This window comes from Monocercomonoides exilis (assembly GCF_001643675.1).
Source record: "Monocercomonoides exilis strain PA203 chromosome Unknown scaffold2-2631571, whole genome shotgun sequence".
Lineage (NCBI taxonomy): Eukaryota > Preaxostyla > Oxymonadida > Polymastigidae > Monocercomonoides > Monocercomonoides exilis.
In genome coordinates, this window is record NW_027150547.1 from 777161 (window position 1) to 800353 (window position 23193).

A 23193-nucleotide genomic window follows, 5' to 3' on the forward strand; every position below is an offset into this window, starting at 1 on the left:
AGAATTTGTTTTTCATGTCATATTTTCATTTTTTTCATTCATTATATTAATAAAGAAATAAACAGTTTTATGTTATCATGTTGATGAAAATTTGAAATGCGAAAAAATCAAGAAAAAAGTGTTTGTGAAAATAAAGATTTTAAAGATTAATAGTTCGAAGCAAATGCAATATAAAACATGTCCCCAATTTCTTGGGCGATTCCCAGTTGGCTAGAAAAAGTCCTTTTAAATTTAACAAAAAAACGAAATTTCTCAATGTGTAATAAGTTAAAATATAAAAACAAACTGCAAATAAATAGAATAAAACTTGTTAAAAAGGATTTTTAAAATGCTGAAAACTACTTCTCATTTCTCGACATTTTGCAAACAAAAACAAAAAAGTGCCAATTAAGGAAAAAGTCCTATTTAAAAATTGACCCTGAATGAGATTTTGAATTTCAGGAAAGGTAGAATTTTTAATATTTTCGTTTTATTGTATTTTATTTTTATTTATTATAATTATTTATGAAATTAGAATATAAGGTTAAAAAACTTTATAAAAAAAACTGAATAATTGTGTTTTGTCGAATTTTTTCCATTTTCAACTTTTGAAAAATTATTAAGCTTCCATCTTTAAGTTCTAAATAAAAGACGAAGAATATATGTTTCTGAATTATCAGATATTAAACACTCATATTCAGAGCTTAATGCACCCATTTGAATGTGTTCAAAACAGATTCAATTTATTTTGCAACCTTTTCAATTTTGAAATTAAAGGTGTAATTGAGTAAAAAAAAAGTAAAAAATAATTTTTTTTCAAAATTGTAAGAGGGATTTTTTATTTCATTAATAATCTTCGAAATGATAAATGAACAAATATTTGAATAAAATAATAATCAATGAAAAATTTGAGGTAATCAGTAAGACCAGTTTGCCGATTTTAAGGCAAAGCTGAATAATCGAGCATAAAATAAATAAAGAATGAAAATAATATTTTAAGAAATGCATAAAAATTGTTTTAATCACTTAATAATTTCTGTTGCTTTTGAAGGACTTCCAACATACCTTCAATATCCAGATCTTGCGATTCCTCATCACTTCTCCATTCACTTACTTCTGGTTCACAGTTATCCGTATGCTTCTCTTCATATTCCTCAGTTTCTATATCACTTTCAACAATTTGTCGATTTACATAATTTTTTAACATTTCATCTTTTTTTTGATTTTCAATTTCTTCTCTTTCCTCCTCCTCCTCCTCTTCTTCTTCACCTTCTTCATCTCCATTTTCCTCACCTTCACCTTCATCTTCTTCCTCTTCTTCCTCTTCCTCTTCTTCTTCTTCTTCTTCTTCTTCTTCTTCTTCCTTTTCCTTTTCCTTGCCTTCCTCCTCCTCAGCTTCATCATCATCATTCTTCTCGTTTCTGTGCTCTTTCTCTTTGAAAAGTTCCCCGTTGTCATTTTCCACCTTTTTGTTTGAATCCTCGTTTATTTTCATAGAAATTTGTTCAGATTCTTTTTGATTCGCAATTACACCATCTTTCATTTGCTTTTCCTTTTTCTTGTTTGAAGCTAATGGATAGCTAAATGGATGTAATTGCTTGCCAGGAGAAGAAAATTGATCTGTACTTTGTTGAAGAAGAGCATCATGCTTTTGTGACAAAAATGAAGACTCTGAAGCCGAGCTTGATGGTAACTTCGATGACTTTTGCCGCAAATTAACACCAGCAAGAAATGTGAATGCATTTGAAGAGAATAAGCATTTCGGAGGGGTATCCATTGACTGCTCTTGCAACTCATCATCTGATGAAAGTTGAGGACGAGAATTAGAAGAAGGCTTTGCATTTGACGCTTTTGCGGAATTCTGTTGATAATCAAGTGATTCAGATGCTTTTGGAGAAGCAGCAGCTGAGCTCGATAAGTCCGAAGGAAAATCAGCTGAAGAAGCAACTGGATTTGTTGATGGCTGTTTTTGAAGGTGAATTGAAGAATAAGATCGACGATTGGTTGACGATAATTGTATTGGCTGTTGCTGTGGAGTAGTTCTTTGTGCTGATGTTGGCAAGACGATTGGAGCTTGAGTGAGAGATGAACTGCGTGTTGATAAAGTCAATGAAGCATTTGAAGAAGGGGGAGACGAAGTTGTTGATGATTCAGCACGTGTTGTTGATGGGGTGATAAATGCTTTTGAACGGGTTGCAGATTGAGAAGAGACACTACCAGAATAAGATGAATGCTTAGGTGTGATATTTGCTGACGCTCCGAAACCATAAGTTCGTTTTGGACGGTTTGATGATGAAACTACAGACAAATTCGATGTTTTTAATCCTTTTGTTGCATTCGACGAAATCTTTTGTTGTTCGTTCGTTTTTGTGCTTACACCTCGTTTTTCACTTTGAGGAGTATTTCTTTTCTTTCTTTCTTCCCTCAAGTTCTCCTCATTCTTCTCTCTTTTTTGTTCTTTCTCTTTCTCCCTTTCTAATTCCCTTTCCCTCATCTTCGCTTTCTCTGCAAGAAGTCTTGTTTTATCGCTAATTGAAGGAGAAAACGTGTATTTCTTTTTCTCTTCTTCTTCCACTTTTTTCAGCACTTTTTCTCGTTCATATTGCATCAATGCAACAGAAGTGGTTGCACGCGAAGCAAGCACTGTCGATGCTCCAACGGAAGTATTGGAAGAAACACTCAAAGAAGGAGAATTTGAAACATTGCGATCAAATTTCACTGTTGACAACGGGGCAGAAACTGATCCAGAGCTCTTAACTTGCTTCGGTGTGACTGCCTCAGATTCAAAAACAGCTGATTTATCTCCTTTCTTTTGTTCTTCTTTCTCCTTCATCATCTCTCTCAGCATTGCCAAATCTCTCTCTCTTTTCTTTCTTGCCAGCTCTTCGCTTTTCTTGTTCACTGTTGGATGAAAAGTGCATTCCGCTGCTGCTTCTGCCTCTTCAGCTGTTATGTAATCCACTTCCGAGTTGTCTGAATCATCATCTGCATCCATCAAAGTGTCCTCTCCAACAAGAGCCAGCACTTCTGCCTCCGTCCGTTCTTCTTCCGGTGTTAAAGTTGAAAAAGATCCACGTACTTTTCTATTTTGAGAAGATACTCCTCCTCCTAAACCTCTCTGTGCGTGTTTTGTGGGAGGAGAGAAAACATGCGAATGGAAAGGCGAGGCATATTCGAGTGTTGTTTTTGCAACTTCCAAAGCTTTCAGAGTTGAAAGAGCATCATTTTCAGGCAATTGAGGAACAACAATAGACACCATTGCCTCTGAAGAATCAATGAATTCGTCTTCTCTTTCTTTGTCATCTGCATCTCTGATAAAAACATCGGGCTCTGAAAGATCAGACGAGTTTTGGTCTGCCATTGTGCCAGAGGGTGGTGTCATGATTTTGGATGAAAGAGACACTTCGGATGAAGATTTCTTCAGTTTCCTTGCAGATTCCTCGTTTTCAACTTGTGAAACAGGAGTTTTGCGTACTTGTTTGTTGTGATGTTGGCTAATTGATGCCAAAATCAACTCCTTCTGTGCCTTTTGAGCAGCTGCTTGGTTCCTTCTGATAGCTTCCCTTCTCTTTTTCTCCTTCTCTTTATCTTCTGCTGCTTGCTCCTTTTCTAGTTCCATCATCCTTTCCCGCTCGTTCTTCTTCTTCTTCAGCTCAACCGCTGCCTCACGCAACATTCCAGTTCTGCCTTGTGCCAGCGCATTCTTAAGTACTTTCCGAGTCAGAGGCTGTGATGAATCAAACAGTGGATGAAGAACACTGCCAGAACTAGAAGACACAAGAAAAGGCTCCAAAAAGCTAAGAAATGACTCGAGAGAAATAAATGGGAATGAAGGGAAAAGCGTTTGCCGATCCAAGTCAGATTGCTGTTTAATAGATGATGAAGACGAAGAAGATTGTTCATTAAATTGCTGCTGCTGTTGGTGAGGCATGGCTGTTATTGACTGCGCATCAACTAACTCATCATTTGCATCCTCTCTTTCTTTCACTTTATTGCTTTCTCTTTCTTTTTCCTTCTCTTTATCTTTCATTGCTCTCTTCTCCATTTTTTCGATGGAAGCATACAATGCTGTCCACACATCTTCGGTCAGATCAAATGGAGGCTCCGCTCGAATAAGCCTTTCTGCCTCTTTTCTCTTTTCGTTCTCTCTCTGCAAAGAACGCATAATCTCTTTCATTGAATATGAAGAAGTAGAGGAGGAAGAGGAAGAGGAAACAGGAGAGTAAAAAGCAGAGGGTGTCATAGCAGAGCCTGAAGTGTTGAATGATTGTGAAGAGTCAAGAGGGTTAGAATGGAAATAAGGACTGCGTGTGGAGTGAAGATGAGAACCGCCAAATGAATGTGAATACTGTGGGATAGAAGGAGGGAAAAGTGTATAGAGGAATTTGAGCTCATCGACATTTAAGAGCGAAGTGTGTGGCGATGGAGCTATTTCCAGAAAGAGCGAGGCAACACGAAGAGGAGAAGACGAAACATCGTCGAAATAAAGAGAGGTTGACTGAAGTGGAGTTTCGATTGATGAAGAAGCAGAGGAGCTGATTGAGGGCACTTTTTCTCTGTGGACAGGTGAAGTGGAATGCTCCAAAGATTGTCTCTTTGAAGATAAGTTTTGTTGAGCAGAGATAGAATTGCTTTTAACCGAGTTTGCAGGAAGAGAGTCAGAAAAGTTTGCTGTTGTTGAATCATGTGGAGGTGGAGTTGTCAGATTCTGTATAGCTGATCTATCAGAGCTGTTCCATTTGCTCTTTGGAAGAGGAGGCGTAAGCAGTTCGTATTCTCGAGCTTCTGTTTCGACATCTGTGCTATTGTCAACAATAAGACTTCTTTTTGCTTCTACGTTTTCAATTTCATCGCTTCCCTCTTCTTTTTCCATGTTTTGCATCATTTCTGCTCCTTCCTCTTCTTCTTCTGCAATGCCAGTTAGTGATGAATCGAAATCAAGTTCGGGCGTTGTGATAACTGGAGTGTATGCTTCAAAATGAAGAGAATAGTTCTCTGCGTTCTCTTCACTCATATCTTGCTGTTGCTTCATCATATGTTCTGTTTGATCATCATTTTCTTCAATCGATTCATCAGTTTTACCATTGTATGCTCCCTCTTCGCCAACTGCCTGTGGAAGAATTATTGAAACCTTCTTCAATCTTGGCTGCATATGCGCTGTTTCGTCAAATATCCGGTTATTTTCTTGTTCTTCTTCTTGAATCTCATTTGAGTCAACTTTCTCAGCATTGCCATCATCCTTTTCATCCTCTTTTTGCTCATCGCTCTCTTCATCCTCCACACTCAAACTCACAACAGGCAAAGAATCAACATCCATCAGCATATATTCCTCATCTTTCTGCGCTTCCTTCTCCTTTTCCTCGATAATCTTCATCTTTTCTGCTATTTTCTTTGCTTTCACTCTCATCTTAACCAACCCTTCAGTCACCTTCACAAACACTTCCCTCACTCTTTCTCTTCTCCTTTCAATCACAAGTCGTTCACTTCGTTTTTGCGTGTGCTTTTTCTTGCTCTCTTCAATCTGTGCTTTCTCCTCTTTTTCTCTCGCTTCTCGCATCTGGTGCATCTGCTGTATGGAAATCGAGTGCAACCGCGCAGCGCTTCGAGCAACTTCTGTTGAAGGAAGAATACGACTCGTTGAAGTTGAAGCTGTCATTGAAGAAGAAGAAGAAGACGGCTGCATTGCAGTCTGTTTTTGATGAAGAGGTGTTTCAGTTGGAGCTAATAAAAACCTTTGATCATTCAGAATATCATCTTCTGCATTGCCTAAATCCAGAGTTGCTAACATAGATGCATCTGCTGCATTGGGTTGTCTTTGACTATTAGATGAAGACAGTCCTTGAGATGAACGGGACGGTGAAGGAGATGCTGACACATTCACCAATGGTCTCAACGGTGGTTGCTTGCGGCTTTGAAAAGGCTCCACAACTTTCTGACTCTTATTCGGCTTAAAAGGAGAATTAGCTATTTCCAAGTCCATCAGCTGTCTCTGCCTCTTCTTTGCATCGCTCTCCATCCGCTTCACAACGTCCTCTTCCAGAAAATCATATCCTTTCTCCTCATTTTCTTCTCTTCTAATGCGTTCATTTCGTGAATTCTTTTCCCCATCTCCGGATTTGTGCGATCTGCCAGAATGTGCATCTTTCATTCCTTTCTCTTTTCTCGCTGTGCCAAACTGACTGTCACTTTCCTCTTCCTCTTCCATGTTGCTCCAATCGTCGTTGGACAACATGATAGAATCGTCAGAATCGTCGCTTGTTTGATTTCTTTTCTGTGTCACTCTGGTTAAATGCCTCTCCTTGATTTCCATTTGAATTTGGCTGTCTTTCTCAAAATCATCACTCGAGTCATTAAGCATGTTATCTTCAGCCTCTTGCAGTTTCTGCAACATGTCGAGCTCTTCTTTCTTTTTCTTTTCCATCTGCGCCCGTTTTTCCTCTTCTCTCTTCTTCTTCACTCGCTTCTCCCAAAATTTGTTGTTGATAACTGGTTTAAAAGTGTATTCTTCATTCTTTTCTCTCTCGAGAGCTGACTGCCTTTCTCTGCGTTGTATGCTGTCTTTTGTTAAACGCTCTGTCACAGACTCCTCCACACCATCATCGTTTTCCTCTTCTTTGCATTCTTTTCCCTCAGACGCTTCACTTTTCGCGCCTTCTGTATTCTTTTTTCTCCTCACAAACTGTTTTGCAACAAGCACCGGCTTAAAAGTACATTCCTCGTCGCATTCTCTTTCCATCTCTTCTTTTTCTTCTGCTGTTTGCCTTTTTGGTATCGCTAAACGATCAAGAGCCATCACAAGCGAAGGATCTGCCTTTTCTCTCCATTCAGATGCTTTAGTAAGTTTCTCTTTCTTTTTGGCTTCGGCTGCTTCCTGTTCTTCTTTAGCTTTTCGCCTCTTTTCCTCTTCTTCCTTTTGACGTTTTCTTGCTTCGCCATATAATTTTACACCAACTAGTTGGGCATCTTTCTTCTTTATTATTTTCAAGGATTGTTTTTCCTTCATCTCCTTTTCCTTTCGTTCCTTTTCCAGTTTTTCTTCAAATTCTTTTCTTTGCTTAACTAAGCGTTCATAAATAGGCATTGTTTTGTCTTGTACAGTTTTGTGCTTTGATTCATTTTTAATTTTAGATTTAGTTGAAGGAGAAGATGATTTCTCAGTCTGTTGCATTTCATTAAAAGTTGACTCCTGATCATGAACTTCCTCTTTTGGCTTCATTTCTGTTCCCATTCCAGCAAAATTTTTGCAAAGTATCTCGTAAACACTTTGTGGCAATCCATGCTTTTGGCAAAATTCCTGACACACATCTTCAATTTTATCTCCTTTTTTAAGCTGCCAAATATCATTATAAGCTTATAAAAACGATAAGAAAATGTTTTCAAACAGTTATAGTTTCATTTTTTCCTTTTATCTTCAACGAAACGGCAAAAAGCGCCTTTTGGCTTTCTTGAGGTGGATGGTCGCTTTCTGCTGTTTGAAATGGTTTTGTACTATCACTTTGTTGAGAATCACATTCATCTATTTACGGATTATCGATAAATTCAAAAGTTTCATAAATAATTGGTGAAATATTTGAAAAAAAATTTGAAAGAATAAACCTAATTCACTGAAAGTTTACAAAATATTCGTAAAAAATAGAAATTATGTTCATAAAATGTACTTAAAGCATCAAACTTTTCTTGTTCCATTTCTTTGTATTCATTAATATCACAATTTTGCATTTCAAACTAACCCATAAATATTCATTTTTTATTTTTTTGGTATCCAAGTTCATATTAACACATACAATATTTAGGATATTTATAAAAATATATACCAAAGATGAAATAGTATTCAATGGGTCAGATCATCATCCGTTTAGTTTATTCGAATTAGTCCATAGCAAATGAGCATTCAAACGGAAAAATTATTTTGTGCAGAACAAATCGAAGTTCCTTTAGAGCTCCCTGAAATTTTGAAGGTTTTAACATTTATCTTTGACATGCTATCTGGATATATCAAATATTTAGGCCTTTACTAAGGAATGCATTCGTGCTCAACCAGAAAACCTTGTTGAATTTGCAGCTAATTATTTTGCACAAATGGCTCAAACGGGAGATAGTGTGATTTTTGTTGATGCAAATGAATTTTTGACAAATTAAAATATTGCAACTGTAGGTGAAAGTAACATGTCTATTGAGCAATTTGTAGCGTTAAGACAAAAGGTGTGATTTTATATTAGTGCACGTCAGCATTTAATTTTTCGTATAGTTTGAAGAAATTGATGCTGAGAATATTTTCGTTCTTCCACGTGAAACAATAACTCAAGTTGCAATTGATTCTGGGATATCAGATGCCACAATAAATAATATAAACTCGTATGGGCGAGTCTTTAAAAAACCTCTCATTTAATGTTTATTTATTTTCGATGTAGAATGGGGAAACCAGAAAAGACAATGGATTGGAGAGAATTTATCGTTTTGGCAATTTCTGTTGCTGCTGAGGTTCGTGCATTAAAATAAATATATTTTGAATCGAACAATTTATATATATTAATATTATTATTAGAATATGATAAGCGCATTTGAATTAATATTCATGACATTCGCTTCACAAGAAGAACCTGCACTTCCAACAAACTTCTTCCTTCTACTTGTAGGTTTTCTTATTTCCCGAGATCCAAGTAAGCCGCCTGAATATATGGATCAGTTGCGAGAGATTCTCGAAACAGAAAACGATGGGGCGTTTAAAGATCAAGTTACTTTTGAAGAATTTGCTGCTTTGCCAATTGCAGAGACCTTGAGATGATTATAGGCAAATCATCATACACTACACATTTTTATTTTTATTTTTCTATTGCACGCAAAGCTCTGTCTGCCCTTTTTCTAAATTTATTGAAATGATTCATTTTCTTTCACAAACTTGTATTTCTTGTTTCTCGTCTTTGATGGCATATTTCATTCACACGCTTCAGATACACATCTTCTTGTAATCTTTGTACTTTATTTTTTATTTTCAGTTCTTCTACAACTCCATTTCTTAACAATCAAAAATATAATTTACTGAGAAAAAAATTTTCATATGTATTTTGCATTTAGGTGCTCTTTCAGTTTCGCCTCCGAAACTATTGAAAATTTTAAGAACTTTTCGTGAATTTCCAACATATTTGAATAAAAACATCCCCAAAACACACTTTTCATTTATCAAAACAGACTTTTGAATTGTATTATTATTATTAAAATTATTATTTTTGAAATAAGTCAAAAGAAACATCATTTGTTTGTATTCAAATCCATCCTTTTAAGATTTTCAGTTTTTCCATTTTTTATATACTGTAAGAAAAATGAAAATATCTTTTTTTGACTTGTTTAATGCTGACATCAATGTCGGAAAAGATAAGAGTATTTGATAAAAGCCATGACATCATATTCATTAATGTAATCTCTTATCATTATTATTCTTGATTTGAAAAAATGTTTTGAAAAAGTGATCACACACATTATTAAGATCAACAATTATTTAGGTTTCTCCGTTAATTCTGTTTATTCTTCGATTATTCAATATAACATTAATTTTATATTAATTTTTTGATGGAAAATTTCCACTTGCATTTATTTTTCGCGATTTTCTTTTGTAAATATATGTTTTTATTGCGTTGTGTTTATCGAACAATTTCATTAGATGCAAAGCATTTTCGGTTTTGCGGGAAAGGATTATGTAATGATTGCAGCCGAGTCTTCTTCGCAAAGTTCTATCCTTCGTATAAAAGATGATTTAGATAGAATTTACGAAGCTGATGATCGTTTTGCTTTTGCTTGTGTTGGAGAACCGGGCGACGATGATGCTTATTCGGATTACATTGTGCGTAACATACAATTAAATAAATTTAGGTTTGTTTTAAAATCAATCAATTATTTAAAGTTTTGATGAAAATATTTTTTTGCATTTCAAAGAAATGGTTATTCATCAACAACTCATGCAAATGCGAGTTGGATGAGATATGTGCTTGCGGAGAACCTTAGAAAATCCCCATATCAATGTAATTGTGTTGTTGGTGGAGTTGATTTACCATCTGCCTTTCAGGATATCACTGCAGAGCCACAAGTGTTAGTCAGTTCGCCTTCTGCTTCAGCTTCTTCATCTTCATCTGAATCTTCATCTGCATCTTCATCTGTTGCATCTGTTTCAGAAAAAGATATTACACCTCATTTATATTATCTTGATTATCTTGGTACATTGTGTGAAATTCCATTTTGCGCACACGGATACTGTGGATATCTGTTATATGGATTGTGGGATCACATGTGGAAGAAAGATATGTCAAGAGAAGATGGAATGAAAATGTTAAAAGCAAGCATTGCACAAATAAAAAAGAGATTTGTCATGCAACAAAATTCATGGATTGTAAAGATAATCACAAAGGATGGCATTGAAAGGGTTCAATTAGAATAGGAGTGCAAGAATGTTCGTTGCATTTCATAGTGTTTTGATTTATCTTTCTTGAATTCAGCGACTTTTGTTCAATCTTCCGTGGAAAAATTTGCATATTTGAAGCGTATAGACTACTAATAACTTTAAAGTTTTTAGTCAAAAAGAATCAAATTATATTGAATCAAGTGATTTATCATTTCGCTAAAATGAAAGAAAGAAATTAAAAGTCTTTATGTTTTAGAAATAAAAAGAATAAACAGAAATGTTAATTTATGATTTTCTAAAAAATGATCAATTGCGTTGTATTATTTCGATGATTATTTTATAATTTATATATTATTTCAGTATAAATGGTTTTATATTTATTTTTTCTTTATGCATAAGTATATTTATACGCATTTGAATTATCTTTTAAAACATTATTTTAAGTTACCTTCGAATTCATGTGATACTAGTTCAACTAGTTTTCCACTTTGTAGAGATTGTAATTCAACTCGAAGTAATATATTTTGTGCAAATTGTGATGCATTTTATTGTGAAAATTGCTTTGTATCAGCTCATCTAAGTGATTATACTCACATTTCGCTATTTTCTTGCCATTGGAATGGAAATCCTTTGGAATGCAATGAATATGGAAGACAACACTTTTATATGTTTTGTAATGAATGTAACAAAGCAGTTTGTGTGTTTTGTCCGACAATAGCAGAGCATAAAGGCCATAGATGCTCTGTAAACTACCCATTTTATCACCAAATCTCTGATCATCAAATAAATTGTCAAACTCAAAATGGATCTTCTGAACTTTCTCAGCAAGCTAAGGCAAACTTATTTTACCCTTCCATATCGGCTCATTTTTTAAGACGAGAATCGGAATTGGCTTTGAGAAAATTGACGCATGTGAAAAATGATGTATGTGTCAGTTAGAATTTTGACATGTATAAAAAACATTATTAATTTGTCAATATTTTTTGTTTTTAGCTTCCACTTCTTTTTCGCACGCGTTCGTTCATTCTTTCAGAATTATTTACGATATTAAGAGAAACAATCGATGATTTGGAAAAAACTGTGAAGGAAGAAGAAATAGATGCTGAACAGAGTTTGGTTGATCTTCTTGATGGTTTAAAAAACAAGGTGGAAAGCCAAGTGTCGAGCAAAGAAATGAAAGAGCTATGTGAAGTTTTTTTAGAAAAGGACTTACGAGACAATCTCAAACAAGAAAAGCAGAAAGTTAGCAATGAATTCATTAATGAGTCTAACAACAGTAATACTTCGGATTCTCCATCTAATTCTTCAGCTGATTTGTTATCTTTTAATTTATCTGGAACATTTCCCACGCCAACATCTGACCAGCTCGCTTCGTTTCTTTCGAATACGTTGCCTGAGTCAGGTGCTTCTTCAACCACTTCATCTTCTTTGTCATCAAATCACACATCATCATCATCATCAACACCATCAACAACATCATCATCCAATTCAAATTCTTCACAATCATCTTCTTCATCTTCCTTATCTTCTTCCTCTTCTTCTTCTTCTTCTTCTTCATTCACCCAGCTTGCGTCTAACATATCACTGCTCTTTTCGATAGCCCATTCGCCAGCTGACCGGCTCCCGAGGTTTGGCGGGCTGATGGGGATGCTTTCGTGCACAGTGCTTGACGTGTTCAGCAGGTGGAGCGAGAAGTGGCTGGATGTGCGTGTCTTTGGAGAGGAGAGGGAAAGCGAGAGAGAGAAAGAGAAGGAGAGAGAAAGAGAAAGAGAAAGAGAAGAAGAAGAAGGAGAAGAGAAAGAAGGTAATATAAAACTTCTGACAGATCTGGATAAAGAACGATGGAGTTTGGAGTTGGAAGATTACAATGTGTTTGATGATGACGATGAGTCATCAGCAAAGGTGTATAAAAGGAAAGCCATTCCAGTTGATGGCAGAGAAAAAGAAAGATTTACCAGATTTGAGCAGAATTTGATTGAACAAGCAGAAAATGAGAGAGAGCTGGCAGAAAACGAAGAAAAGGCAGAAAAAGAAGAAGATTCGCAAAAGAATACAGAATTGGAAAAGGAGAAAGAAGTCGAAAATGAAGAAGAAATTAAGCGTCTCGTTGAACAATCAGAAGAAGCTAAGTCAAAAATACCCGAAGAAACCAACAGCATTGAAACGAATCCAACAAAACCAGAATCACAAAATTCAAAACAAACAACAGAAGCCAATCAACTTCCTTCTTCTTCTCCTTCCTCCTCCTCCTCCTCCTCCTCATCATCATCATCGTCTTCTTCTTCTTCTTCTTCCTCATCTTCTGATCCCCCATCAGTATATCCACTGTATTCTGTCTTCAGTGAAGGCGCTTTTAACCCTTCTTTTGCCTCAGGCGGGCAGAACAGGAGCAGATTGAGTCAGACAGAGAAGAAGATGCCTCAGCAGGCAGTTGTTGTGTCAAAGGAAGGGGTAAACAGATGGAATGAGCCAAATATCACAAGATGTGAGCAGGTGAAAGGGAAGGAGAAGGAAATGAGTAATGATGATGATGATGATGATGATGATGTGGTGAAGAATGGAACAAGAGAAGGAGATGTATTAACCATTTCATCGTCAACTTTGCCAAATGCTGGTTATCCAACTAATCAGAATTTATATAACGTCACTTCAGCTTCTTCTTCTTCTTCTTCTTCCTTTTCTTCTCTTTCTTCTTCTTCTCAATCTTCTTCTTCTTCTTCACATTCTTCTTCTTCTTCTTCTTCCTCCTCCTCATCCTCTTCATGTCGTCCTCTGCAGATGTATCTTTCCCACAGAAGTGCTGAGATGGAGACACAGCAGACAATGCTGAACTTGCTCATGTCTATCAAAGACAGATTAGATGAGCTCAAATTCTCTTCTTCTTCTTCTTCTTCTTCTGTTAATGAAGATAATGTAAATAATAATAATAATAATAACAGGAAATTTGTTGATTCTTCATCAGAGCAACTGCAAAAACGTAGTCAAATGAACAAAAGCAATGCAAATGACGTGAAAGCTAATAGATTTAATGAATTTCAACCAGCAAGTGTTAGACAAAAAAGCCCATCTTTTCGTATTGAGGCTGATGTCCAAGCGATTGCAGCAGCAGTTCATCCGCTTTCACACTATCATAATCATCATAATCAACATCAACAATATTCTTCTTCTTCTTCTTCTTCTTCTTCTTCACAGAAATACAATGAAGAAAGATATGGAAAGGAAGGAAGTTGTTATGAGGATTGCAATGATATGGAAGGTTATTCGAATGGGAAAATGAGACAAGGAAAAAATAAAATGGAAGAAGAAGAAGAAGAAAGAGAAAGAGAAAGAGAAAGAGAAAGAATAAGAAGAAGAGGAAATGTAAAAGAAAAAGAACTAATTTTCTATGATCCAAAAGAAAATGATGATGATGATGATGATGACATAGACGATGTTACATCAGTTGGCTCAGAAACTGCAGAAATGAGAATTAAACCACAGATTTCTATGAACAAATATGGAATTTCATCATCATCATCATCATCATCATCATCATCATCTTCTTCTTCTTCTTCTTCTTCTTCCTCCCCTTCCTCTTCTTCTTCGCCATCGTCTTCCCTTTTGAAGATAACAGATCCTCCACAGTTGTTTATGGATGAGCTGATAGAGAAAGGGATGTTTGAAGTTCTTAAAAAGCAAGAAAAACCAACTTTTTATTCGAAAAATGAAGAAAACGCAAATGTCATTGAAAAAGCCAAAAGAAAAGTGAAATTCGATCTTTCGAATGAAAAACTGGCTTCGAAGGCAAAACCAAACGAAGGACGCGAAAAATACGTCATTGGCAGTTCTCTTCCTATCTTTTCGTTCTCATCGTTTAATGCTTTTGATTCATCTTTTCCTTCTTCTTCTTCTTCTTCTTCCAATACAAATACATTTACAAATCCTACTGCTTCATCTTCATTACCATCATCATCTTCTTCCTCTTCTTCAACTTCTTCCTCTTCTTCTTCTTCTGATTTTTCATATTCATCGTCATCTTCTTCTTCTCCTTCTCTTTCCTCAGCCATTCCATCGCTCTATCCACATTACGAATCAGATCTTTCGCCTTCTTCTTCCATTTCACACACTTCTTCATTCTCTTCGTATGTTCCTTCTTCTTCTCCTCCTCCTTCCTCTTCTCCTTCCTCTTCCTCTCCTTCTTCTTCTCTTCCTCCTCCACCACCTCCTCGCCTTTCCTCTGCTTCATCAATTGCCTCTGATAACTCTGTTAAGTCAAATATCTCGAACATTTCTAACATTTCTTCTTCTTCCTTGTCTTTTTCTGAATACATTCCATCATCATCTTCTTCTTCTTCTTCTTCTTCTTCTTCCATCTCCTCCTCTTCCATTTCCTCATCAGTTTATTCTTCACCGTCACTTACCTCAACATCACAGCCAGCTTCTGCATCTTCACCTTCTGCTCCTCTTAGTCCATTTCAACATTCTTCTTCTCATTCACCTTCACCTTCCTCTTCTTCCTCTTCTTCCTCTTCTTCTCTCTCTCCTTCTCCTTCTTTCCTTTCAGATGCCTCTATTTCTGTTCCACCTCTTGTTTCATTCACAACAAACACAACTTCTTCCTCTTCTTCTTCCTCTTCCTCTTCTTCTTCTTCTTCCTCTTCCTCTTCCTCTTCTTCTCCTTCCTCTTCTTCTCCTTCCTCTTCTTCTCCTTCCTCTTCTCCTTCTCTCTCTCCCTCTCCACTCGAAGACGCCTCTGTCCATTCACTTCAGTCTACAGACACACAAACAATCGCTTCATCCACCACGTTTCTTTCTTCTTTCTCTTCTTTCTCTTCCACCCCGCTTCCAACACCAAATGAACAAGAAGCAACGAAAACGGAGAAGATGACGAAGAGTCAGAGGAAGAAGATGAAGAAGCAGCAGAAGAAGATGAAGATGATGATGGAGTTGCAGATGGAGAAGGAGAGGAAAGAAAGGAAGGAAAAGAAGGAGAATGAGAAGGAGGAGAGGAGGAAGAAGAAGATGAAGGAGAAAGAAGAGAAAGAGAAGAAGAGGGAGAAGAAGAAGAAAGAATCGAGGAAGGAAAGGAAAAGGATTGCGGAGGATGAAGATGAAGATGAGGATGAAGAGTATGAAGAAGAAGAGGAGGAAGAAGAAGAGGAAGAAGAAGAGGAGGAGGAAGAGGAGGAAGAAGAAATTGACTTATTGAACAAAGTGGATTTAGGGGAAGAAGACAATGAAGAAGACAATGGAGAGGATGAAGACGATGAAGATGATGACGACGACGAAGAAGAAGACGACGAAGAAGCAAATGGTGACAATCAAGATAAAGAAGAAGGAGAAAATGCGAAAGAATCAGAAAGTGTCAAGTTGAAAAAGAGGAAAGAAGAAGGTGAAGGCGAAGAAGAAGATGAAGAAGAAAGCGAAAACGAAGAAGAGATGGACAAGACAGAGGAAGTTGAGGAAGACGAGGAGGAAGAGAAGGAAGAAGGGAAAGATGAAGAAGATGAAGAAGAAGAAGAACAAGAGCAAGATGATGATGAAGAAGGAGGAGGAGAACAAAACGAAGAGAATGAAGAAGGAGAAGGAGATGATGATGAAGGAGAAGATGAAGAAGAAGAAGATGATGATGAAGTTCAAAGCAAGATTTCACAAGTTTCAGAATCGAAAAGTTCGACTTCAACAGCTTCTGCTTCTTTATTGTCGGAAGGAAAGATATCACAAAATATTTCTTCTTCTTCTTCTTCTTCTTCTTCTTCTTCAGATTCCTCCAATAATTCGAAGAAGAAAAAATCAGATGGAAAGAAAGAGAAAGAGAAGGAGAAGGAGAAAGAGAAAGAGAAAGAAAACAAGGAGAATAAAGAAAAGAAAGGGAAAGAAAGTAAAAATGATAAAAATGATAAGAAACAAAAAACTGAACAACAAAAGGAAGTGAAAGGGAAAGAAAAGGGAAAAGAGAAAGAGAAAGAGAAAGAGAAAAGCAAAGATGAAGAAAAGAACAAGAACAAGAACAAGAACAAAGTGAATGAAGAGTCACAAAAAGCTAAGCAAAAACAAAGTTCAACTTCTTCTTCTTCTTCTTCTTCCTCTTCCTCTTCCTCTTCCTCAGCTTCTTCTTCTTCCACTTCTGGAAAAGGAAAAGAAAATCAGCAAGCGAAAAAGAAGGACAATAAGAAACAAGAATCAGGCAAACAGACCGACAAGAATTCAAGTGCAGGCGAGAAGGAGAAAATGACAAAAGCAGAAAAGAAGAAGAAAGAGAAAGAGAAAGAAAAAGAAAAGGAGAAAGAGAAAGAGAAAGAGAAGAAAGGGAAACAAAGCCAAGCAAGTTCTTCTTCTTCTTCTTCTTCTAATCAATCATCTTCCAATTCATCTCAACAAAAACAGAAAGAAAAGGCGAATAACTCTAAACAAGTCACCCAGTTGAAGATTCCTCTCTCAAAAGCCACACTCACAGAAGCAGATGGCTCTTCAAAGATTCCGAGCGAATCAAGCAATAAGCAGAATAATAATTCATTTTCTTCTTCTTCTTCTTCTTCCTCTTCCTCTTCCTCTTTCTCATCTTTCTCCTCTTCTTCTGCTTCTTCTGCTTCAGATTCTGTGTTTCCAGACAGTTCATTGTCTTCCACTTCTTCATCACATCCTCCTCCTCCTCCTTCTTCTTCCAATACATATTCCTCTAACATCAGTTCAAATCCCAATGTGTTTTCTTCATTCGACACAACATTTTCTTCTCTCACATCTCCTTCTTCTTCATTTCACTCATCATCATCTTCTTCTTCCTCTTCCTCTTCCTCCTCCTCTTCTTCTTCTTCCTCCCTTCCTCGTTCCTCTCTTTCCCCTTCTTCCTCATCCACATACTTCTCCTCCTCTTTCTCCTCTTCCATGATGTACCCACACTCACACCCTTCTTCCCGCAACCCGCTTCACCACTCACCTTCCATGCACCCTTATCAGATCTCTTCACGCCCGCTTCCTTCTTATCCTTCTTCTTCTTCTTCTTCTTCTTCTTACATCGATCAAAGAGAATATTCTTCACCATCACTTTCATCATCATCATCAACATCTTCTTCCACTTCTTCCTCTTCTTCAACTTCATCAACCATTGCCAATCGCCTCCACAGATCAGACGACACACCAATCGACCCACAAGACTTCACATATCAAACATATCCCCTTCCATCTTCACAGCAATTGCAATTGCAACAACAACAACAACAACAACAGAAGCAGATGAAGAGTTCAGAGATTGACATTTCGGAATACCCGTCTCTTGGCTCGTCAGATGCACATGGCTCGTCGAAGAAAGCAAACACATCACAGCCTTCTTCGAACAGTGTCACTGCTTCTGCTTCTTCTACATCTTCTTCCTCTTCCTCCTCTTCTTCTTCCGAACCTTCTGTATTCTCTTCTTCCTCAAAGACGTCAAGTGGTGTATCTTCGACAGCTCAGCAGAAGACGCAGGAAAGCAACTCTTCTTCGTCTGGTTCAAAGGAAAAAACGAAGGAGAAAACAAAAGATAAATCAACAGCAGACAATCAAAAATCAGGAAAAGACGCAAAGAAAACGCAAAACGCAGAGAAAAATGCGAAGGACGGGAAGAAATCGAAAGACAAAGCGAAAGACAAGAAAGGAGAATCTTCGTCCAATTCCAAAGACAAGTCGAATTCCAAACAGCCTCAAAACTCTTCAAATCAATCATCCACAAAGCAGCAGACAGGGAAGCAGAAAAAAGGGAACAAAAAAGCAAGCACAGACGAATCAGACGAAGAGAACGAATGGATGACAGCACATACGCGCTCGATAATACAATCATCTCCACCTGCTTCCACCACCCCCTCTGCTTCCTCTTCCCCTTCCCCCGGCCCTTCTGCCTCTGGCGCTTCTTCCTATTCCTCTCTCTCTCCCTCGTTCCGCACAGCCTCGCCATCAAGTGGGTTCACTTCGTATTCTTCTGTCTCCCCCGCACCGCGCCCAGCCGCATCTTCCTCGAACTATCGCTCGTTCTCCTCAGGCGCAGAAACAGGAAGGCAGAAAGTGGCAATGATGATGCCGACGTTTATCTCCAAATACACACGAGACAATCCACCGCCTGCGACGAAGCGGTTTGAAGGGTATGTGCTGGGGAACCTGCAGCCAGAGCTGAACAGAGGGTGGATTGCGTGCAGGGCGTTTCCGGACAATGTGTTCTTTGACTTGAGGCGGATCAAGCCGTTCCAGAGGGAGATGCTGCGCATTGGCATCGCCGCGGACTTCACAGTTGAGGTGAATGTGCCGAATTCGAGCGACTTTCGGGTGAATGAGATTGATCTGAAGCAGCCGAGGTACCCGACGAACATTGATGAGAACACGAAGGGCATTTGCATCTATTACTCGAGCGTTGGGTGGTGCAAGCACGGAGATAAGTGCAACTATGCACATATTGCGGGCTAAGATGGGGAGCTTGGTTGAGAAAGTTTGAAAGAGATTTATATTTATAAGGGATTTTTTTATTTTTTTATTGTTTATGTGTTTTAATGTGTGATTGGTTTAAAGAACATGATTTAGTAATATTAGATGTTACATGTAGGTAAATGAAGATTTTTTTAAAATGTTTTTCTTTGAAAAGAAAAATTTATGAAATTTGGTATATGTCATATGTTTTAAGCACCAGAAAAGTCATTTTCCATTATTTTTTGCTTTATGTTCAGACTTTTGATTGAGTTTTGTCTTTTTTTTGTAATCTAATAATTTAAAAGTGTCTTACACTTCTTCCACTTTTTCCTTTTCAAAAGCATCTTGTTAAGGATATGACTGAATAAATTTGGAAAATTCGCATTTATCAAATATGACTGTTTGTTTTAAGTGAAGTAATTTCCATTTAAAAAAGAAAGAAAACATAAATCGAAAGTGAAATTGCTGTTTCAAAGCGCTTTGTTGCAGATTTTCTTTGATTGCACTTTTCATACAGAAGCTACCAATATGTCAAATGAGTTCAATAACTTTCATCAGGCTTTCAATAAGTTTCGAATGTTTCGTCCTCTGCTTGACTCTCTTTCTCTCTCTCTGTCTCCATCTCTTTTATTTATTTATTTATTTTTTCCCAAAAAACAAATGAATTAATAGTTAAACAATAACCCATTCAGAAATTAGAAAAAATAAAAATAACTCTCACAAATAAAACCCAAAAAAATAAAAAGAAATATCCTTTCTCGATGTTATATTCAAACGCAAACATGTAATTCTATTCAAACAGTAAAATAAATTACCCTAGTTCCTTTTTAATAAAAAACCTCAAAAAAACGTTGCATCAAAAAATTATAAAGAGAGAATATTTGTACAATTTTCAAAAAAGAAATAAAAAAATAAAATCAAAAAATAAAAAATAAGAAGATTTCAATTTTTTAATGCAAACAAGAATCTCATGGTTTGGCTCAAGATGATTGATCGTAACTCAATTGTTAAAAATTCACAAAAACCATTCAACCAGGATAAATCAAGAAAATACTCACAAAATTTCAAATTGTAAAAAACATATCAAAAACGATTCTCATTTAATGGCAATACATATCAAAATCATAGAATTTCATGAATAAAACATTCAATTCAAAAACAAATAAAAATAAACTCCATGATTATTATTGGATCTGAGAAATAGATAACATTTGTAAAGCAAGCACAACATAACATTTCCGATTCGATTTTATTTATTTATTTTTTTTTTTAAATCGCACTTTTAACCATTGCTTTTCGTGTTAATACATTACATCACTATTGAAAAATCCAGCCCCGTGTTAACCATCTCCCCCTCATGCACTTCAAATCTCATTCTCTTCTTTCTTCTTGCAACGCAAACTACAATCACAACCATTGCAAGTACCACAACAACTGCAAACACACACACACAAACGATAATTATGACCAGTTGCGAAGTTGTCAATTTATTTGGATTGTCGTTTTTGGTGTTGTTTTCATCAGGATTATTCTCCTTCTTTTTTATCAAAATGACACTTTCTGTATATAACTTTTTTGGAAGTCCAGCAAAGCTATAATACGACAATCTGCAAAAAGTAGACCCATTCCCCTTCAAATCAACAAAATATGAATTAATTTCCGCTTTCATTTCTGTTTCATTAGTATATTCAGAAATTTGACAGCCTATCCATTCCATCTCTTGGCCTTCTGTTTTTGTAGCTATTTCAAACTCCAAACTACAAGGAAATAGATAGCTTCCTTGAACAATTGCTTCATAATACTCCTCTTCTAAATTTCCCTCTTTTTCATTGCTTTGTTCCTTCTTTGTCAATGAAGCATTCTTCAGAATAGGAGTAAAGAAGTCCAAATTAAAATTATCTACCGCAGCTCCTTTAGGTTTATCAGCAGTTCGCATCCCAAAAGGTTTCCCATCCAATCCATCGCTTCCTGGCGCCAAAGAATTAATCTCAAAAAAGCCAGCAAAATCTCCTTCTTGGCGAATGTTATGACGCAAAGAAGGAAATCTCTTCCAATTCTCGTCGATCGGATGGTTGTTGACAAAACTACAGTTGTCAATTGTCAATGGAGCATGAGAAAGAATGGCACCTTCGCAAATATTCATAAATACACTATCTTTAATAGCTGCTCCTTGATACTCATTCAGATACACAAGACCAGAGTTCCATTCGCATAATGGATTATTCTCTTCGCTAATTTTTGAAATTGCTTTTGCACCTGCATCAAACGAAACGCATTCATTTTTACCATCTTTCATTTCTTGTGTATTATTTCCGTTTCTTCCATATATAACGGTTCGACCAATATGTAAAAATTTGCCTGATTCCACAACTAATTTGTAAGGCAGTAGTTTTCCTTCTCCTCCGAGCACGTTCTCTCCTTTCAGTCCAGTGTACCAGGGTCTGAAAACAACATCAAATAAATCTAAACCGTCTTGCTCGAAGATCAAGTCCAGTGCACACCCTTCTACAGCATCAGGATATTCGATGTCGATGCTCGTAAAAGAGAGGGGTTGGCCTGAGACTTCAAACACTGCTTTTGCTTCGCCAGCTTCAATATCAGCTGCAACACGAATAATTCCTCTGTTCTGTTCTGCTTCTGCTTGAGAAGCTGTTAAAGCGCCATAAGCAGACAGAAATGAAGCACTTCTAACGAATAAAATAGGTTTATTAACAGAAATCCTTCCAATCACAAACACCTTTATTTGTTCGTTTGGCATTCCATGCTCCACTGCAGTGCTGATGCTGCTGCAGGGCTTTTCTCTTCTTCCGCACGCTCTTCCTTCGCTTGACGCTTCTTCTCCAACATAAACATTCTTCGAGTGATAAGTCAAACCATTTGTTTCATCTATTAAAAGGTCAATGACATTAATAGCTCCATTATTCCTTTCTTCCAGCAGCATAAGATTTGCATTTCCGTAAATCTCTTCCATATCAAACATAATGCGATCTTCGTTAATCTGCTCCCGCCCCAAAGGAAACGTCATGTAAATGGCCTCTCCTTTATCAGCAGAGCAATTACAATAATATGTCGTTTTCAATGTTAATGCTAAAGTTGATGTCACTTCGTCAGTGGCTCGTATAAAAATTGCACCTCCTTTTGATTCTTCATTTTGTTTGGTTCTTCCTTTTTCTGATTTGGCTTTTGCATTTTTGCACGAACAGTTTCTGAAGCTCAGATCACTCAGCTCAAGTTCATCTCCACTTTTTCCGATTTCCAAATACAGCACCCCTCCCAATTTGTGATTTGTTGAATAACATTCATGAAAACTTGAACCAGAAAATGTTGCTTTTCCGCATCCTCCCAAAACGGTAATGACAGATTGGGCATTACATGACGTTGAAACTGTTCGTAAAGCCAGCTTTTCAAAATATGTTAGAAATGTTGTATCTGCAAGAATTATCGCGTATGAAGATTTGATATATGAAATCCGAACATTCTTAAGACTCAATTGACAGTTATTGCATTTAATTAAAACACAGTTTAACGCCATTTCATAATTGGTTGTTGTGATGTTTACTTTTTCCAAGGAAATTGATGCTGATATCCCTTCACCAATAAACAGTCCATTATCTTTACCACTTTGAAGTGTTACATTCACATTAACTTCCGCATTGATCAGTTTAATCCTTCCGTCTTGCTTCACATTGAACAGCCCTTCGTCCTTATTCACCTTTGCCTCATCCAAAGAAGTGGTAATCTTAAAAACATCATATAATCCGTTTGTTATCTCGATATAAAGCCTGTCAATGGTAATTGGTTCGATATCGTATTTGTTATTATCATTGGTTGAATGCAAGCTTATCGAAGTCTCCGAGTCGCTGTTCCTTATGGCTTTTTTAATTGTTTTGCATGCGCTGTTTTTTTGTTTTCCGCAGTCATCGTTGTCAACGCCATTTACACCATCTATGTACTTATCAATTAAATTGGAACGTTGCGAATAGACTCTTGGCATTGATAAAACACTTTTTTCGAATTTCTGAATTTGATTCTGGTTTGTTGAATTTTTATGAAATAAAAATGAGTCGTTATTTGGAATTTTGTCAAAATTAAAAAATAATCTGATTGAAAATTAATGCATACGCAAAATCCATTAATTTCCCTTTCTTTCAACTTGGACAGCTGAATTTCTCTTTCATAATCTGTCGTTGAATTTTCGCTCTTTTCCGAAAAATACACAGCACCAATTTCATGTTCTTGATCTCTTCTATCTACTCCAACAAAACTTTCATATACGTGTGTTTGCGTAAGTACGCTCACAACTTTATTCGCAAAGCATAAATAAAATAATAAAGAAAGCATTGTTCACCAAAATAAGAAATTGGGTCAATGAAGTTTATCACGAAAGTTCACTCATGAAAAAAACCTTG

The 23193-nt window shown here is 36.6% G+C and overlaps 5 protein-coding genes across 5 annotated transcripts; 3 read left to right on the forward strand and 2 right to left on the reverse strand.

The window, feature by feature from the left end:
* Positions 1-788: 788 nt before the first annotated feature.
* Positions 789-7665, reverse strand: MONOS_1220 (uncharacterized protein; the record flags this gene model as incomplete). The annotated part of the gene is made up of 4 exons (XM_067864801.1): positions 789-7309; positions 7362-7495; positions 7576-7583; positions 7652-7665. The coding sequence occupies 4 exons, from the start codon at positions 7663-7665 to the stop codon at positions 998-1000; spliced, it is 6468 nt and encodes a 2155-aa protein (XP_067735686.1). The 3' UTR covers positions 789-997.
* A 148-nt stretch (positions 7666-7813) lies between these two features.
* On the forward strand, positions 7814-9030 carry MONOS_1221 (uncharacterized protein). Its single transcript, XM_067864812.1, has 6 exons — positions 7814-7937; positions 7987-8077; positions 8135-8181; positions 8228-8334; positions 8391-8460; positions 8525-9030. The coding sequence occupies exons 1-6, from the start codon at positions 7863-7865 to the stop codon at positions 8762-8764; spliced, it is 630 nt and encodes a 209-aa protein (XP_067735687.1). The 5' UTR covers positions 7814-7862; the 3' UTR covers positions 8765-9030.
* A 603-nt stretch (positions 9031-9633) lies between these two features.
* Positions 9634-10656, forward strand: MONOS_1222 (putative Proteasome subunit beta type-2-A). The gene is made up of 2 exons (XM_067864823.1): positions 9634-9846; positions 9910-10656. Exons 1-2 carry the CDS (start codon positions 9638-9640, stop codon positions 10406-10408), a joined length of 708 nt encoding a protein of 235 aa, XP_067735688.1. The 5' UTR covers positions 9634-9637; the 3' UTR covers positions 10409-10656.
* A 35-nt stretch (positions 10657-10691) lies between these two features.
* On the forward strand, positions 10692-19533 carry MONOS_1223 (uncharacterized protein). The gene is made up of 4 exons (XM_067864836.1): positions 10692-10740; positions 10817-11296; positions 11366-18806; positions 18887-19533. Exons 1-3 carry the CDS (start codon positions 10738-10740, stop codon positions 18782-18784), a joined length of 7902 nt encoding a protein of 2633 aa, XP_067735689.1. The 5' UTR covers positions 10692-10737; the 3' UTR covers positions 18785-18806; positions 18887-19533.
* Positions 19169-23117, reverse strand: MONOS_1224 (uncharacterized protein). Its single transcript, XM_067864848.1, has 2 exons — positions 22907-23117; positions 19169-22814 (listed from the first exon to the last, which is right to left on the reverse strand). Exon 2 carries the CDS (start codon positions 22776-22778, stop codon positions 20094-20096), a length of 2685 nt encoding a protein of 894 aa, XP_067735690.1. The 5' UTR covers positions 22779-22814; positions 22907-23117; the 3' UTR covers positions 19169-20093.
* Between the last annotated feature and the right edge of the window lie 76 nt (positions 23118-23193).

Coding starts and splice junctions, on each gene's coding strand:
- MONOS_1223 (XM_067864836.1), top strand. Junction 11,297..11,365: donor TGACGCATGTGAAAAATGAT/GTATGTGTCAGT, acceptor TTTTGTTTTTAG/CTTCCACTTCTTTTTCGCAC.
- MONOS_1222 (XM_067864823.1), top strand. CDS start 9,638: ATGCAAAGCATTTTCGGTTTTGCGGGAAAGGATTATGTAATGATTGCA. Junction 9,847..9,909: donor ATACAATTAAATAAATTTAG/GTTTGTTTTAAA, acceptor TGCATTTCAAAG/AAATGGTTATTCATCAACAA.
- MONOS_1224 (XM_067864848.1), bottom strand. CDS start 22,778: ATGCCAAGAGTCTATTCGCAACGTTCCAATTTAATTGATAAGTACATA.
- MONOS_1221 (XM_067864812.1), top strand. CDS start 7,863: ATGAGCATTCAAACGGAAAAATTATTTTGTGCAGAACAAATCGAAGTT. Junction 8,078..8,134: donor AATGGCTCAAACGGGAGATA/GTGTGATTTTTG, acceptor TTGCAACTGTAG/GTGAAAGTAACATGTCTATT. Junction 8,182..8,227: donor TTGTAGCGTTAAGACAAAAG/GTGTGATTTTAT, acceptor TTTTTCGTATAG/TTTGAAGAAATTGATGCTGA.